The sequence below is a fragment of the Bufo bufo genome, chromosome 1 (genome assembly GCF_905171765.1).
Source record: "Bufo bufo chromosome 1, aBufBuf1.1, whole genome shotgun sequence".
Lineage (NCBI taxonomy): Eukaryota > Metazoa > Chordata > Amphibia > Anura > Bufonidae > Bufo > Bufo bufo.
In genome coordinates, this window is record NC_053389.1 from 551,729,399 (window position 1) to 551,747,940 (window position 18,542).

At 43.6% G+C, this 18,542-nt stretch overlaps 1 protein-coding gene across 1 annotated transcript; it reads right to left on the bottom strand.

Annotated features, from left to right (window-relative positions):
• Positions 1-244: 244 nt before the first annotated feature.
• EFCAB10 (EF-hand calcium binding domain 10) lies at positions 245-17,881 on the bottom strand. Its single transcript, XM_040412701.1, has 4 exons — positions 17,691-17,881; positions 16,935-17,099; positions 3,620-3,701; positions 245-1,084 (listed from the first exon to the last, which is right to left on the bottom strand). Exons 1-4 carry the CDS (start codon positions 17,791-17,793, stop codon positions 1,042-1,044), a joined length of 393 nt encoding a protein of 130 aa, XP_040268635.1. The 5' UTR covers positions 17,794-17,881; the 3' UTR covers positions 245-1,041.
• Between the last annotated feature and the right edge of the window lie 661 nt (positions 17,882-18,542).

Below are 18,542 nucleotides of genomic sequence, written 5' to 3' on the forward strand. Positions count from 1 at the left end.
AGTGTGAGATGGCTGGAGTGCAGGGTGTGATGATCACACACTACATACATCACAGGCTGCTGCTGTCACCTTGTTCTGTGCTTCCATCTTGATGTCTGGGACATATCCGCTGTGGTCCTTGAGCAGTGCGCCCTGCTCTCGTTGGTACAGCCATCCTCTGGAGCCGGCCCCTTCTCCTTTCATCTCCCGCCGGCTTTCCCTGCTGCAAAGAGCTGTATTGCTCCAGCGCCCACCCAAACTAACCAATAGCAAAGCTCCGTGCTGTAAGGAGCTTTGCTATTGGTTATTGCAGGCCCACTGCTGAATGTAGGGGAATTTATTGGTACTCCTTAGACTTTTTCCAGGGAGTAAAATGGCCTGAACAGGCATCAATGACTCTTGTACAAGCGTCATTGCGACCTCTATGTCTTACTATACATGAAGAGGGTACAGACATGGCGGCAGATTTACTACAGCAAAGGACCATAATTCTGGCACAATTTGTGCCCTGACTTATTACTTGTTTTAAGCACTTTTTGTGCTTTAATATATACTTTTGAAAAGTGTCTAGAAAAAAAAAAAAAATATATATATATATATAGCTGCAGTCCTAAAATAAAGCAAATCTATTAATCACTTACACCACAATTTTAGTGCCAAATACTCTTCTAAAGGAAGCCAACCAATAGGTGGTGTAAGGTTAAAAAAAAAAAAAAAAGTATCTGACATGTCTGTCCAGATGTGCCAAATCTGTCATACAGTTTGCACCACTGTCATAAATTTGGCACATCTTCTGTCTCCTATATTTATGCATTAGACAATAAAACTTAGCAGCAATTGAATTTATGACATGATGACCACACAGTCTGTAGTACAAATCAATACAAAATCTAACAGCATACTTAAAAACATGGGGTTCTCAGTACAACATTGCAGAATATTGTGGAAAACCATCCTTAAGTTGACACACTTTACATTAAAGTGATTTTATGGTTACATGGGACAATGTAACAAGAGTCATTAAAAAAAATATAACTACAGCAATGATTGACAGCCGTGGAGCTAGGTCTTAAATGTTGCTGAAGATTTTTTCAGATAAGTCCTCCTGTGGGCAAACAGAGTGTTAGTAAAAATTGTGATCACAGATGCTGTTCAAAACTTAGATAAGCCCAGATCCATACAACATCAAGGCAAGAAAATGAATAACTTTCTTAAAGTTTTTTTTTTAATCCATGCATTTCATTCTTCTAAGGTGTTGAAGAAAGACAGTTTAGTTAGTACTTACCCATCTGCCGCTCTGATGATGCCACCTCCGCTGCACTAACACAGGCTGTTCCGCTCAGGTCTCAATCAGATGTATTACCTAGTCTTACTGTTCTTCTGCATAATAGTAATTTCAGCTAAATGGGAATAAAAGACAGCCGGTTGGGACCTGAGCAGAAGAGCATGCAACCTGGGTTAGTGTAGCTGAGGCGGTGTCATCAGAGCGGTGGACAGGTAAGTACTAAATAAACTGCCAAACTGCCTTTCTTCTACAAGTTGGAAGAAAGCGTGGATGAAAAAAAGAAAAGCCCAGAAAACCCCTTTTAACATAAGTACGTCTGTATGCAAATTTCAGCTAAGGTTAGGTTTACATCATGATCAGGACACCTGTTCTTACATATACCTTTTTATCCCTCTAGCGACGTGTAACATGCATGTACTTCACATATGCACAGGGGGTGTTATGGAGCAGGCTCAGTAGCTGAGCCAGCGCCATACACTAAGACTACCAGCTGTGTAATACAGCTGACACTTGCCTCCTACATCTGGGTTCTTAGATAATTCCGATCCCCACCATATAAGTCATCAGATGCTGTGGTGAGTAGTGACCACAGCAGCTCAATGCTTATACAGTCCCCCAATATTAGAATATAGTCTCACAAAGCATTTAAAAAAAATAAAAAATTAAATAGTAAAACAAACTATATACATTTGGTATCACCATACTGACACGCATAATAAAATTATCATCATTTTGCACAGTGAAGGTCGCAAAAAACAATGGAGGAATCTTTATTTTTTATTTTAATTCCATACCACAAAAATTGCAAGGTTTTACATTATATGGAACGTTAAATGTGCCTTTATAAAAATTCTACCTAATACAGGTGTGTCGGGTTTCTGCTAGACAAGTTCATCGGATTAAGAGAGCAGCTGCTAAAATGCCATTACCAAGCAGCAAGCAGGTATTTAAAGCTGCAGGTGCCTCTGGAGTTCTGCGAACCTCAAGGTGTAGGATCCTTCAGAGGCTTGCAGTTGTGCATAAACCTACTATTCGGCTACCCCTAAACAGTGCTCACAAGCAGAAATGGTAGCAGTGGGCCCAGACATAAATTAATTTTCAAACAGTCTTGTTTACTGATGAGTGCTGTGCAACCCTGGATGGTCCAGATGGATGGTTGGTGGATGGCCACCATGTCCCAACAAGGCTGACACTTCAGCAAGGAGTCATGTTTTGGGCCAGAATAATGGGTAGAGAGATTGTATCCCCCTTTAGGTTCCCTTAAGGTGTGAAAAATGACCTCAGCAGTATATAGAGTATCTGACTGACCACTTTCTTCCATGGTACAAAAAGAAAAACCGTGCCTGCCATAGCAAATTCATCTTCATGCATGACAATGCACCACCTAAGGAAGCGGTTGAGTGCCTTGAGGTCCAGAATGAGACGGGACGTCCCTTCCTTTGTGGGGGCCACAAAGAGATTGAAGTAAAACCCGCGAAAACGGTCTTGCGCAGGAACCGGGACGATCAATCCCTGCCGCAGAAGTGTGTGAATAGCCTGAAAAAAGGAATTTGCGGCAGAGGGAGAGGTCGGAGGAGACTAGCGAAAAAAATAAAAATGGGGGCGGTGGGGAGGACATGAATTCAGGCTTATAACCCTCTGCAATGACCTCTCTCACCCAGGCATCCGAGACGTGAGCCAGCCAAACATGAAGAAACAGACAAAGCCGGACGCCCACCCGATCGGAGGGGGCTGGAAGCTGCACGTCATGCAGAGGAGGTCTTGGGGTTATAGGACTTGGAGCCCTGTTGACAGGGACGCCAGGAAGGGCGAGGTTTGAAGGAAGGCTTGCGCTTCTGATCCGGGGCAGACTTGTCGGTCGTCCGCTTGTGGCTGGAAAAACTCCGAAAGGGGCGAAAAAGAGGTTTACGCTTTTTTGACTTGCTGAAACGAACCCTGTTCCTATGATGGATCTCAATAGCGGAATTGAAAACGCTAATGTGAAAGTAGCCTAAGAGGTTTTTGATTGAAATAGCTTTTGATTTCAGTAAATGTGAGCTCTTGATCCTCCAAATTCAACAAATGACCATTTTCAGTTCTTTACAAACTATAAAATGTTTTGAAACTCTGTTGTGCATAATAATTTGGAACAGTGCAATTTGAGTTAATTTGTGAAAAAAAATACTGTTATCATTGGGAGGTTTGTTCAATAAAACGTGATTTATACTCTAGCGGTTGATGATTTGGAAATTATACTGACATTTCCATTGACCATTTAGGAAAATCAGAGAAAAATAGAATTTGCATAATAATTTGGAACATTGTGTAAAGGGTGTTTTTCAATGACATAAAAATAAAAACATGCATAATACTTACATATCATGTTTGAAGACTTCCTGTGTGATTTTCTCTGGAGGATCGGGTAAGTTGCTAACATCCACACCCAGGGTTTTCAAAGCTGCATAGAAAAATATGTTTTAAGCATATTTAAATAAATGTAATAGAGGAGCATTTCCAACAGGTAAATCATTTAAACAGAAGAGTGGTGAGAACCTAAAGGGGTTATCCCATCTCAGACCATGGGGGCATATCGCTAGGATATGCCCCCATTGTCTTATAGGTGCTGGGACCCGCACCTATAACGAGAACAGAGCAGGGAGAGCTGTGGCTGGAGGACCCCAGATTTCCCGGGGTCCGTCCACCACCAAGCGCTGCTCTCATAGAAGTGAATGGGGGCGAACTGTGCATGAGCGGCCCAGGCTCCCATTTATTTCTGTGGGGCCAACGGAAATAGCCCTCCTTCACTTGCGGGGCCCCGTTCTCGATATAGGTGCGGGTCTCAGAGGTGGGACCTGCACCTATCAGACAATGGGGGCATATCCTAGCGATATGCCCCCATTGTCTGTGATGGGAATACCCCATTAATCCATACACTGTGCTATACATCATGTACCTTGCTTCCTGTTGGCTCAATGTCTGCACATAGTTTGCACTGAAGATCTTTAAACAAAAATTGCCAGGAATGGCAGAATACCACAGTGAGGAAGTATAGAAGCTAAATACACATTTTAACACCTTCCTACATATAAAATGTAACTTTTAATAAATACCACTAACAGCTGAAAATACATTCAAGACAAGCCCTGCAATCTAAACAGCACAGATCAAACAATAACCTGATACAGTACATAAACGGTCAACACCCGAGTCATGTATTAGATGTAAACAAGCACATATTCTCAGAAATCCATAGTTTCTCTGTGTTACTCACGGTCTGAAGAACCACTGTTGAATGTGTACACGTGTTGATCACCAAGGGTAGTATAAGGATCTTTGATCCCCTGATGGTGGAGGTTCCCTGTCCTCGTACCTATTCTAGTAATCACCTATACAACCCTATAGTTAAGGCAACCACTCAGATACAATAAAATACACACATGAGCATACTGTGCTAGATAAGTGTGACAGTTATATAAAGATGAATAAATATATTGAAAAAAATAAAAAAAACACGTCCCAACATGTCCCGACGCAGCGTTTCCCCGGCAATTAAATACTTGTTCGTCAGGGGACAAAAAAGATATTAGACTCGAACAGGATCCTCTGATACAAATCCTCCTCCGAAAAATAATATCTCCAAGAATAAGGAAATCTATAGTCCCCGAGATAGGGACATATGGAGACCTGAACTTAGATGTAGGCTCTAGGATGAAAGGCGTCAATCTTTGATTCAGACCTGGCGCCTTATGTCACCTCCTCCAAGATACACGACCATTGACTTCCTCATCCTAAGTCAAGACAAATACTGTCAAAAATTTACTAATTCCATCTCTCTTCACTCCCAACACCTCAATATTTAACCCCCTACAATCGAAGTACTGGATCGCTACATCATAGATACCCATTTATTAATCTTCGGTCGAGAACACTACCAACGCCACCGTGGAACGCACATGCGTTCCACAGGCCGAACCGGAAGTGTGCCTCTTTGCATCACACTTGTGTACCATAGACCGGAAGTAGCTGGTAACGGAAGTCTGCTGTGGAACGCAAAATGCGCTCCACAGCGCAACCCCACAGTATAGACATATAGGATATAATGATAACGAGCTACAATGGCCAGGAAAGGAAAGAAAATAACCCAGTGAGGGTGCACTAGATTTCTATATATATTAATTGACAGAATACACACAGAAAGAGTATTACTGACTATAAAAAACATCCAAATCGGGAAGAGTGCTAGACTGTCTAGATCCTTACTGCATGTGCCAAAGGAAAGGGGGGGACTAGGGGTTCCTGATCTAAGGAAGTATTACGCAGCCTCTATGTTTCAACGAGTGGTAGACTGGTGCCGACACACCCCGTTCAAACAATGGATCTCCATTGAGCAATTTTCATTCCGGACCCCTCTGGCCCTTCTGCCATGGACAGATAGGAAAGTTCCTAGTGCCCTCTCCTCTCACCCTCTCATAGGCCCTACTCTGACCCAATTCTGTAAGTACCAACAGATCTCTACAATCTCCCCTACGCCTTCTCCGATGTTCCTTGTCCTGGGACATCCGGACTTCCCGGCGGGTAGCTCTGGGGGCCCGTTTGCACAATGGAGATTGGGCGGCAGGTGTCGGGCACCATTCTTCAGAACCTTGGGTAGGTGGTTCACCTACGCAGAACTGTTGGGAAAGTCGGATCCCTGCCCTCTAGGTCCATGGAGATCCAGACAGCTGTACCACTTCCTTTCCTCTATCCCTTCCACTCAGGGGTTTGATAGGGCTCTCACTCCTTTTGAAAAGATATGCATTGGTTCAGGTCTTTATCGTCACTCCCTCTCAGAATTATACAAGGCATTGGTAACGCCGGGGTCGGATTATCTCCCTTCTTACTCCGCCAAATGGGCGCAGGACTTGCAGAAGGATATCTCCTCCGACCAGTGGCTTAAAATTCTCCAACTTGCTCATAAATCATCCATTGCCAGTAAATATCAGGAGGCCAGTTACAAATTGTTATCGAGATGGTACTATGTTCCAACTCTTCTCCAGAGAATGTTCCCGTCGGCATCTCCTCTATGCTGCCGATGCGACTCCCACCAAGGTTCGCTTCTACATATTTTTTGGCAATGTGACAAAATCAAACCTTTTTGGGAATCAATTCATGAGGCCCTGGCTTCCATCTTCCCCTTTCCGATTCCGAACACACCAGAGTTTTTTTTACTTTTTCTTTCGGATCTACCATTGAACCTATTTCGGAGATCCTGCTTGCGTCACCTGGTTATAGCGGCTAGGTCTTGTATCCCTGCGAAGTGGAAGTCTGTCTCTCCTCCCTCTGTGGGAATGTGGATTCAGAAGGTTGAAGAGATACGGAGAATGGAGGAACTCACAGCCTTTCTGAAAGGTGGTAACAGAGCTTTTGTCGCTTCTTGGTCCCCTTGGTTCACTTTTCAAGACTCCTCGGAATATCGGAACTTGCTGACCTGATGGTGTCGTCTGGACACTTTCGTACGCTTCACGTACCCCCCCCCCCTGCTTCCTTACCCCTCTGTCCCCCAATTTTCCCAGTGTGCCCTTGTCCAGTGTTCCCTCCGTTTCTGTTGTTTGTCGAGTTTCTTTTTTTTTTTCATGCTGAGACCGTGCCATTTCTGGCCTTTTGAGTTTTGTTTGTTTTTTGTAAAACGAATCGAGGCGCTCTAATGTCTCCGCAGGCTGCATATCATACACAGACATACAGGGAGTGCAGAATTATTAGGCAAATTAGTATTTTGACCACATCATCCTCTTTATGCATGTTGTCTTACTCCAAGCTACCAATTAAGCATATTAGGTGATGTGCATCTCTGTAATGAGAAGGGGTGTGGTCTAATGACATCAACACCCTATATTAGGTGTGCATAATTATTAGGCAACTTCCTTTCCTTTGGCAAAATGGGTCAAAAGAAGGACTTGACAGGCTCAGAAAAGTCAAAAATAGTGAGATATCTTGCAGAGGGATGCAGCACTCTTAAAATTGCAAAGCTTCTGAAGCGTGATCATCGAACAATCAAGCGTTTCATTCAAAATAGTCAACAGGGTCGCAAGAAGCGTGTGGAAAAACCAAGGCGCAAAATAACTGCCCATGAACTGAGAAAAGTCAAGCGTGCAGCTGCCAAGATGCCACTTGCCACCAGTTTGGCCATATTTCAGAGCTGCAACATCACTGGAGTGCCCAAAAGCACAAGGTGTGCAATACTCAGAGACATGGCCAAGGTAAGAAAGGCTGAAAGACGACCACCACTGAACAAGACACACAAGCTGAAACGTCAAGACTGGGCCAAGAAATATCTCAAGACTGATTTTTCTAAGGTTTTATGGACTGATGAAATGAGAGTGAGTCTTGATGGGCCAGATGGATGGGCCTGTGGCTGGATTGGTAAAGGGCAGAGAGCTCCAGTCCGACTCAGACGCCAGCAAGGTGGAGGTGGAGTACTGGTTTGGGCTGGTATCATCAAAGATGAGCTTGTGGGGCCTTTTCGGGTTGAGGATGGAGTCAAGCTCAACTCCCAGTCCTACTGCCAGTTTCTGGAAGACACCTTCTTCAAGCAGTGGTACAGGAAGAAGTCTGCATCCTTCAAGAAAAACATGATTTTCATGCAGGACAATGCTCCATCACACGCGTCCAAGTACTCCACAGCGTGGCTGTCAAGAAAGGGTATAAAAGAAGAAAATCTAATGACATGGCCTCCTTGTTCACCTGATCTGAACCCCATTGAGAACCTGTGGTCCATCATCAAATGTGAGATTTACAAGGAGGGAAAACAGTACACCTCTCTGAACAGTGTCTGGGAGGCTGTGGTTGCTGCTGCACGCAATGTTGATGGTGAACAGATCAAAACACTGACAGAATCCATGGATGGCAGGCTTTCGAGTGTCCTTGCAAAGAAAGGTGGCTATATTGGAAACTGATTTGTTTTTGTTTTTGAATGTCAGAAATGTATATTTGTGAATGTTGAGATGTTATATTGGTTTCACTGGTAAAAATAAATAATTGAAATGGGTATATATTTGTTTTTTGTTAAGTTGCCTAATAATTATGCACAGTAAGTCACCTGCACACACAGATATCCCCCTAAAATAGCTAAAACTAAAAACAAACTAAAAACTACTTCCAAAAATATTCAGCTTTGATATTAATGAGTTTTTTGGGTTCATTGAGAACATGGTTGTTGTTCAATAATAAAATGAATCCTCAAAAATACAACTTGCCTAATAATTGTGCACTCCCTGTATGTGTTTGTTATTACTAAGAGTGTTGTTGGATGGTGCTTCATTAATATCTGTCGGCATGGCTCCGACTTTATTTTTCTAATGTATGTGAATCAACATGCAATAATTATGTTATTTTTTTGCAAAATAGAAATAAAGAATTAAAAAAAAAAAAAAAAAAACATCCAAATGACAATTGTTCATTGAGACCCTCTGGATTTGATGTTCGTAATCTATAAATCCATTGACTCTCCCTCTGTAATATCTTTCTATTCCAGTCTCCCTTACGTGGAGAGGGATGGATCACTTCAATAACTTGAACTCTCAGGTATTTTAGGTCCCCCCCCCATGAAATTCATGAACATAGTTTGCTATTGGTGTGTCCCTTATGTTTGTTTAATGTCTCCAGTGTGTTCCCCAATTCTCCTTCTCAGTTCTCTTTTAGTTTTTCCCACATAGTTACGAGGGCACTGATACGTGACAAGGTACACTACTCCACATGTTCTGCAATTCGAGAAGTCCCTCATATCAAAAGTTCTCCCTGTAGTTACACTTTTAAATGTTTTAGATATCAAAATGAAGAGGCAGGCTACACAACCACTGCATTTAAAAGTCCCCAAGGGTCTTCTATCCAGCCAGGTACCTATAGATCTAGGTTTCACATACATACTATGTACCAGGCGATCCTTGATAGACCTACCCCTCCTGAATGTAACAGCAGGTCTTGGAGGTAGTATGTCCATGTGATCTTGATCTGTCTGTAAGATTCCCCAGTGCTTCCTCAATATCACATAGATTTTCTCATAAGCATTATCATATGTGCCATTACACCTCTCTGTTCCTCTTTTTGGGGCCTTAACAAATCCTTCCTATCAATAGAAATGGAGTTTTTGAATGCCCCCTTGAGTGTCTCATCAGGGTACCCCCTTTGTAAAAATCTATTCCTCAAATCTCCTGATTGTCGAACAAAAGTGGAAGCATTTGTACAATTTCTTCTCACACGGATATATTGTCCTTTAGGTATTCCCTTTTTAAGGGGTTGTGGATGAAAACTCCCCCAGTAAAGTAGGCTATTGGTAGCCATAGCTTTCCTGAAGGTTTCCGTATGGAGCATCCCCCCCTTTTTTTGCGATTTTAACATCAAGAAAGGAAATCTCATATTCATTACTTTCTCAGGTAAAACGAAGGCCTATAGGGTTGTGATTTAAAGACTTCACAAAGGAATTGAAGGCATCCACTGGGCCATCCCACAATACAAAGATGTCATCAATATACCTTCCCCAAAAGAGGATATGGGTGGTCCAGGGATCCTCCACTTCTCCAAAAACAATACGATCCTCCCACCAGCCCAGGAGCAAATTAGCATAAGTGGGCGCACAGGGGGTTCCCATAGCCGTGCCCCTGAGCTGGTGGTAAAATCTAGATTCAAAAGGGAAAAAAATTGTGAGTCAATATATAATTCAAAAGGGAGAGAACAAAACAATTATGTGGCCTAAATTGTATTCCCCTTGTTTCTAGATAGGACTGTACAGCTTTTATGCCCCAATCGTGTGGTATACTACTGTATAGGGCCTCTACATCAATGAAGGCTAAAATGACATGATCATCTACAGCAGTATCCTGTATTTTAAAGGAGGAGGAGGTCAGTCGTATCCCTTATGTAAGAGGGTAAAGATGAAACAAACGATCTTAAGACCTTATCCACATACACATTACATTCTGGGAGAGAGAATCCACTCCCGATACTATTGGCCTACCCTTTAACGGATGTCTCCCTTTATGAATTTTGGGGAGGGCCTAAAAAGTTGGAATTTGTGGGTTGTTAGGGGTCATGAATTTGAATTCTTCCTGGGAAATGAATCTATTTTCAAAGGCATCAAGCAAGATCATATTCAATTCGCCTATAAAAAATTCAGAGGGATCAGTCTGTAAATGACCATAGCAGTCTAAATCATTCAGGAGGGAGTGACACATGCCCAGATAGATGTTGTGATCCATAATCACTATATTCCCCCCTTTTGTCAGAGGGTTTCAAGATAATATCATTGTCCTTCCAGGGCTTCTCTCTCCCCCAAATGTAAGATTGAACGACTGACTTCTATGGGGGCGTATCTTCTCAATTTCCTGTACCACTAGTCTGGAAAAAATATAAATTGCCGAATTTTCTTGTTGGGGGGGGGCATTTTTCTACTCTTTGGATGCAATTCTGTAAATGGGCCTAACCCCAAACTCTGGTCAATACCATCAGTAAGGGATGCAAGTAATCTCACATCTTCCAGAAAATCAGGGGGGATGCCTAGTTTCAAACATTATTCTTATAAAACATATGCCATTTCAATTTACGTGTAAACAAACTGATATCCTTCACCCATAGAAAAGCATCAAAATTTACAGTAGGAACAAATGACAAACCCTTAGAGAGGACCTGTAATTCATCAGTAGTAAATGATCTACTAGTTAAATTAACAATGCAGTTCTTATCCATTTGCGTTTGTCTTCCCTCTGTATGTTGTCTCTGTCCCTCAATTGGTAGGGGGGACCGGTATGGTCCTCCCCTCCTTTCACCAAAAAATTCAAAGAATGCCGCCCCCAATGAAGCACCATCCGATGAGGAGGATGCATGTGCTCTTCCCAAATTTCATTGTGGCAATCTTCTCCTCCCTCTCCCTCTGTTACGTCCCTTACTCGATGATTTGAATTTTGTAGTTCTCTCCGTATCTGAGGAGTCTATATCTGTGCTGGAATCTTCCCTATTGGTGCCCTCTGGTTTACTTTCCTTTAGAAATTCAAAAGCTTTTTTTCGCTCTAAAAAGGTAGTTAGATCTCGTATGCATGGCTTGTGTTTCCTTTCTTTTAGAGAAGTTTGAAACCGTTCTACTGATGTCTGTAGAATAGTCTCTCTCCTATTGAAATCAGGATCGTTTTTGAGTCTTAGTGCCAGCTCGATTTGTTTATTCAGTTTGCTGCAGGTTTTTTTCAGAATTTCCCTTTCTTCTTCCAGCAGCAACTGCATAAACCTAATCGAGCTGTCTATTGATTAGGTGAACGTGATCTAAGGGCAGGAATTACTCGTCTCCTCAAACCTCCTGGTACTATCCTATTTTTGATGTAATTTTCCAACGTACGAGTTTCCCACCAAGATTTAAGGTTTTCTTTATAATCCTCATAAAGATCCTTAAATATTGTTTTAAGAGAATATTGACTACTTTTCTCGAGTGCACCCTCCTGTTCTGAGAATACCTCTTCCTCCTCCTCTAACCAACTGTCTGTATTAATAGGTCCTTTAAAAAAAAACTGCCATAATAGGCAAAGCATAAACACCTTATACAAAAATCGCCAGGAATGGCAGAATACCACAGTGAGGAAGTACAGAAGCTAAATACACATTTTAACACCTTCCTACATATAAAATGTAACTTTTAATAAATACCACTAACAGCTGAAAATACATTCAAGACAAGCCCTGCAATCTAAACAGCACAGATCAAACAATAACCTGATACAGTACATAAACGGTCAACACCCGAGTCATGTATTAGATGTAAACAAGCACATATTCTCAGAAATCCATAGTTTCTCTGTGTTACTCACGGTCTGAAGAACCACTGTTGAATGTGTACACGTGTTGATCACCAAGGGTAGTATAAGGATCTTTAATAGTTGATGTGGGTTTCACTACTCTATCCCTATTCCACCCTTAACTAGTCCCCAGCCCAGGGACACCCCCTGATGGTGGAGGTTCCCTGTCCTCGTACCTATTCTAGTAATCACCTATACAACCCTATAGTTAAGGCAACCACTCAGATACAATAAAATACACACATGAGCATACTGTGCTAGATAAGTGTGACAGTTATATAAAGATGAAAAAATATATTTAAAAAAATAAAAAAACCTGTCCCGACGCAGCGTTTCCCCGGCAATTAAATACTGGTTCGTCAGGGGACAATAAAGTTATTAGACTCGAACAGGATCCTCTGATACGAATCCTCCTCCGAAAAATAATATCTCCAAGAATAAGGAAATCTATAGTCCCTGAGATAGGGACATATGGAGACCTGAACTTAGATGTAGGCTCTAGGATGAAAGATCTTTAAGCCAGAAACAACACAATAGAAGTAAGAAAAATAAATTACAAGAATTCAGAGCAGCATAAAGTGTCTGACTAGAGATAAATGCCTTAAAGAGCATCTGTCAGCAGCCTGCTACCTATGGAACTGGCTGACCTGTTACATCTGCACTTGGCAGCGGAAGGCATCTGTGTTCATCCCATGTTACATATGTGCCCGCATTGCTGAGAAAAATGAAGTTTTAATATATGCAAATGAGGCTCTAGGAGCAACGGGGGCGTTACCATTACTCCTAGAGCCTCTGATTTCATAAATCACTGAAAAAAGGTGCATCACAATAATATGTGACTGACCATACTGGCTAGACCCTCACACTGATGTTAAAAGCTGAGACTTTAGTCAATATATTTCAGTCAGGAACATATCGGAGCCCTGCGCACCCCGTCAAGGTGTCTCAGTGTGGCGTGGGTCCTACCGCTAAACTACCTATCGTGTGTGAACACAGTCTGATAGGTGCTGAGGTCCGACTCACAGCCAACCTCCTACATACCTCCATAGTGAGATCACTAATACAATGGGAGGGAGGAGGAGGAGGCTGCGAGCCCACCTATGTCAGGCCATGTGACACAGGCTACCAGGTGCGCTGAATGTTACCAATGACAAGCATTAGCACATTGAATAATGAAATTACTGAGTAAAGTGGCCTAAATGGGAGGAAATGCTCAAATATTGTCAATGGGGACTTTGTCATTACACCTAGAGGCTCTGATCTCTCTGCAACTGCTGAGCCCTGTCCACTTTGTAGGTGTAATGATGATGTTTTCACTGTCTGGCCCTGTCAAAGTGCGGAGGGTGTGGCAGGAGCAGAGTAGGGCTAAAAATGTAATCAATCAAGTAACTCAACCACCAAAAATCCTCAATGCAAATTTTTTGCATTGAGGATTCATTCGTACCATGTGACCACGGAGAGCGTGTGAAGCACTTGCTATTACTCACCACTCTGTGGTCTCCCGCCAGCCTGCACCGCACTGTCCTCCTGATGTACACACATCGTCAAGATGCAGTGCACGTAAGCGTATGACCTGACACTGTGTGACGTCAGGAGGACAGTGCAGCGCAGGAAAAGGAGGCTGTAAGAGCTGTGGAGTGTCGGCGGCGCCCCTACAGGAAAGGTAAGCATTTCACTGGCGCTGGGGACTGATGGCTCTAATGGGGAGATGGTGGCACTCAGGGAGTAACTGATGGAACGAGGGGGGAGCTGAGGGCACAGAGGACTGATGGCAGGGGGGTCTGATGATGGCATGGGGGGGCTGATGAGTTTTTTTTTTTTTTATAAAGGAAAACGTAGTTTTAATAAAATTTTTTCTTATCAGAGTACTTGATTAATCGGTGGAATACTTGATTAATAAAATAATCGATACCTGCAGCCCTAGAGCAGAGCCTCTAGGAGTAACCACAACACCCCCATTGCTCCTAGACTAGAGGCTCATTTGCATATATTAAATCTTTATTTTTCTCAGCAATGGGCACACATATGTACATGGGACCAGCACAGATGCCTTCAGCTGCCAAGTGCACATGCAACAGGTCAGCCAGTTTCACAGGTTCAAATCTGCTGACAGATACCCTTTAAAGGGATTTTCCAGTCATTTAATATTAATGGCCTATCCTTTCAATAGGTCATCAATCTCTAACACCCCCTCATGGAGTAGCTCCCACTACAGTGAGAGCAGTGATGCAGTAACCAACTCTGTCCACATGATGGAGCTATAGTTCGGGCACCGAAGCTACTGCAGAACAGCTGATCAGCGAGGTGTCAGACCCCTGCCGATCAGACATGTATGGCCTGTCCTGAGGATATAAAGGGGACAGAAAATCCTTTAAAGGGTACTTGCTGAGTGCTGCGCCCCTTTGTTTCTGCCCACAGGCTTTCTATGAATCCATACAATATAGTCTCCATTCTGTTAGGGCTCATGCACACAAACGTAATTTTTGTCCATGTCTGTTTCGGGGTTTTTTGCAGCCCGTATGCAGAACCATTCATTTCAATGGGGCCGCTCAAAAAAAGGAAATGACTTTGTGCGCTTTCTGTATCCGTATGTCCTCAAGTCCATTGTGCTAAAGTATAGAACATGTCCTATTGTCCATTTTGCGGACAAGGACAAGCATTATTACAATGGATCCGCAAAGAAAACAGATGTAATACGGACGTCATTTTATTTATTTTTTTATGAAGATCCGTGCTTTGCGGACTACAAAATACATACGATCGTGTGCATGACCCCTTAATGAGAGCAACAGAAATTAAGAGGTGCCGAACTTAAAGGCTTTGTACACCTTTCGGGCATTTTTTTTAATTAGAGCATTATACTCATTATGAGCTAGGAACAGCTCCCTGAAACAGCTTAACGGCAGGACTTGGACCCCCGCTGAGGATAAGTCATCATTATCTTTTCCAGGATAACCCCTTTAACTCTTGTGGTTGACTAGAAACAAATCCCATAAAGAGTCTTCTTGAAAGCTTTTGTCTCAGGCAATGCACCACTGGCCGTGTTATACTAAGGGCTCTTTCACACTTGCGTTGTCCGGATCCGGCGTGTACTCCACTTGCCGGAATTACACTCCGGATCCGGAAAAACGCAAGTGTACTGAAAGCATTTGAAGACGGAACCGTCTTCCAAATGCGTTCAGTGTTACTATGGCACCCAGGACGCTATTAAAGTCCTGGTTGCCATAGTAGGAGCGGGGAGCGGGGGAGCGGTATACTTACAGTCCGTGCGGCTCCCCGGGCGCTCCAGAATGACGTCAGAGCGCCCCATGCGCATGGATGACGTGATCCATGTGATCACATGATCCATGAGCTTGGGGCGCCCTGACGTCACTCTGGAGCGCCCGGGGAGCCGCACGGAAGGTAAGTATACTGCTCCCCCGCTCCCCGCTACACTTTACCATGGCTGCCAGGACTTTAGCGTCCCGGCAGCCATGGTAACCACTCTGAAAAAGCTAAATGTCGGATGCGGCAATGCGCCGAAACGACGTTTAGCTTAAGGCCGGATCCGGATCAATGCCTTTCAATGGGCATTAATTCCGGATCCGGCCTTGCGGCAAGTGTTCCGGATTTTTGGCCGGAGCAAAAAGCGCAGCATGCTGCGGTATTTTCTCCGGCCAAAAAACGTTCCGTTCCGGAACTGAAGACATCCTGATGCATCCTGAACGGATTTCTCTCCATTCAGAATGCATTAGGATAATCCTGATCAGGATTCTTCCGGCATAGAGCCCCGACGACGGAACTCTATGCCGGAACACAACAACGCAGGTGTGAAAGAGCCCTAAGACTTCCTGCGACAGCTTCCCAGTCAGTATACTAGAAGTATTATTATGGAGGCCCTTACTTTTGGGGAATGGTATGGGTGGGTATCAGATCCCCACTGATAGATTATCCTAAGGATAGGGCATCAATGTTTACTTCTTCTTAAATATGTTTTTCAAGATGTCTCTAGCCGCTACTTATGGCCAGAGTAAAAAATAAAAATAAAAACTTTCAAAATATACTTTGCTACCCTTAGTTCTAGCTCCACCACTAAAGTCTACCTGTGTCCCATCTATGGTCCTGGTGCAGCAATACCCTGACTGGCGTGACGTCACATCATAGGATTGTATGGGCAAATCATGACATGGTGGTTGCAACATTACTGCTGTGTGCAAAGACTGACTGCCGAAGACATGGCATGACGTCATATGGATGCTGCCCTAATAGTTTAGGACAACTCCCTGGGATGCCATCACACGCTGTGGATTGTGGGGCAGAATTTTCCACGAATGGGGCAGCAAGCATATGGATTTCTGTAGTCCCCATTCAGGTGAATGGAACTGATTTTCCATTGCGGAAAATTCTGCAACAAAATCGGCAGCGTGTGAAGGTTCCCTTATGGTGTCCCTTAGCTACCCTGCGGATGAGCTATTGCTGTAGCCTACAGATGGAAGTGTGACAGGCAGGTGATTGATTGAGGAACGCCCTGTATGTGCTGATTCATGTACTAATGTATGCAACGTTCCACAATGCCACACGCTATAAGAGCTAGTTCAGATGGCGGCTTTTGTCCATGCAATTTGGCACGGACTCGGTATGCTAACTGCTTCCTATTGTTCTCAATGGAAGCTTGCACTTCTGTTCAAGAAACCGCGGTTTATCTTCCAAGACTACGGCAAGTAAGAACATGTGCACCCATCTCTGCATAGACGATGCTGAAAACCACATGGGTGTGGGGGTCTAGCTCCATTCAACTGAGCTAAAGCACAAGCGGGTCTGCGGCATTCAACTTGAAAAACTGGGGCAGAAACAAATTTTGCAGTGTGAACTAGCCCTTAATGTACACTGCAATGCCTTACCCTCAATGTACTGAGTTCCTGTGATATAGCCTTGGCCTGAAGGGTCCAGAATCCCAAAGACAGCATCCACATTAGACTCATCAAAAAGGCAGGGGTATTCCACATCTGCCAGTCGGGCAAGCTTCAGTTTTTCGAGCTGCGTTATAAGGAATTCCCTGGGTCTGTCTGCAAAATGAAAGTCCTGAAATGAAACACTGGAGATTTTACATTTTAAGTATCGGATACCTAGTATACAGTAAATGCCTGTAAAAGTAAAAGCGCTCTAGCTTTGTGACGTCAGGGAGCAAGGAGGAGATTCGGGGGATGCGGGGCGGTGCTGGGCTCATCTCTGACAGGACTCATCTCAGGTTCATTTGCATATGTATCAAATCGGGTTTTTTACACAATAAAAGCACACAGAGCTATGGGGACTGGGTATTGTGGATGTGCTAGCGGCCATCTAGCAACCCATGTCTTCAGCTCTATACCCAAAATCCAGGTGACAGGTTCCCTTTAAGAATTCTGTTACGGATTCCGCTACCACAGACCATGAATTATAGCCCATGGTAGCAGAATCCATAACAGAATTCTTAGATAACCTGAACCTTGTACTCCGAACTAGAAAACAGAAGTTCGCTCAACACTAGTGTCTAAAATATTTCTACAAGAATCAGAAGCTGCGCCACCTACTGGCCTTGTGAGGCATTGCGCTCTCTAGTGACTCCCCCTTGTTTTCAGGGATCCCCTGGATACATAGAGTGTACCGGCGGACATTACCAGGCCGGTGATACAGGAGGAGACTCGTTAAGTTGTTCACCAGCTCCATTATCTTGTTTGCCTGGAGGTAATCCTCCGCTTCTACCGCTCGACCCGCTGCCATACTCTTTGCGTGGCGTCCTCCGTTGCTAAGCGACCAAAGACATAAGACGCACGACCCCGGAAACAAACGTTCCCCACTGACGTATATCCGTATCCTGGGTGAGGCGAGTCCTGTGCGACCATTTCCTGTGAGATCAGTGGGCGGCTTCCTGCCCATTGTAAACTCCGTGCGCCGTAAGGACCTTGTGTTGTCACGTGACACGCTAAAGTCACGTGGGTTAGAAGCAGCGGCAGCCAGGGTTATTCGTTTCCTTCTACTCATTACCGCCCCGAACAGTCATTACATGAAGGAAGCAGAGACACCTGAGCTCTGCTGTGTGAACGATCTGTGGTGGGGCAATAGCATATATACATTTACTATTGAGGCATCCATTTTAACCCTTAATAACCAAGCTAATTTTCAGTCTCCCCCCTTCCTTGCAAAAGCCAGAATTTTCCATTTAAATAGCGATAGGAGTCTTATTTGTTGCAGGACAAGTTACATTTACATGCTATAACGCTTATTATTTTTTTTGAGTTTTTAGGCTTATATGCCTTTTTACAAGGGTCACTAAAGAGCTTTATACCTGCTAACATGGCTTTTTATGACGCTCTAGAGTTAGGGTACTTTCACACTAGCGTTATTCTTTTCCAGAGTTCCGTCATAGGGGCTCAAATCCGGAAAAACAGTTTTATCCTAATGCATTCTGAATGGAGAGCAATCCGTTCAGGATGCATCAGGATGTCTTCAGTCTTTTTGCCTTTTTAGGA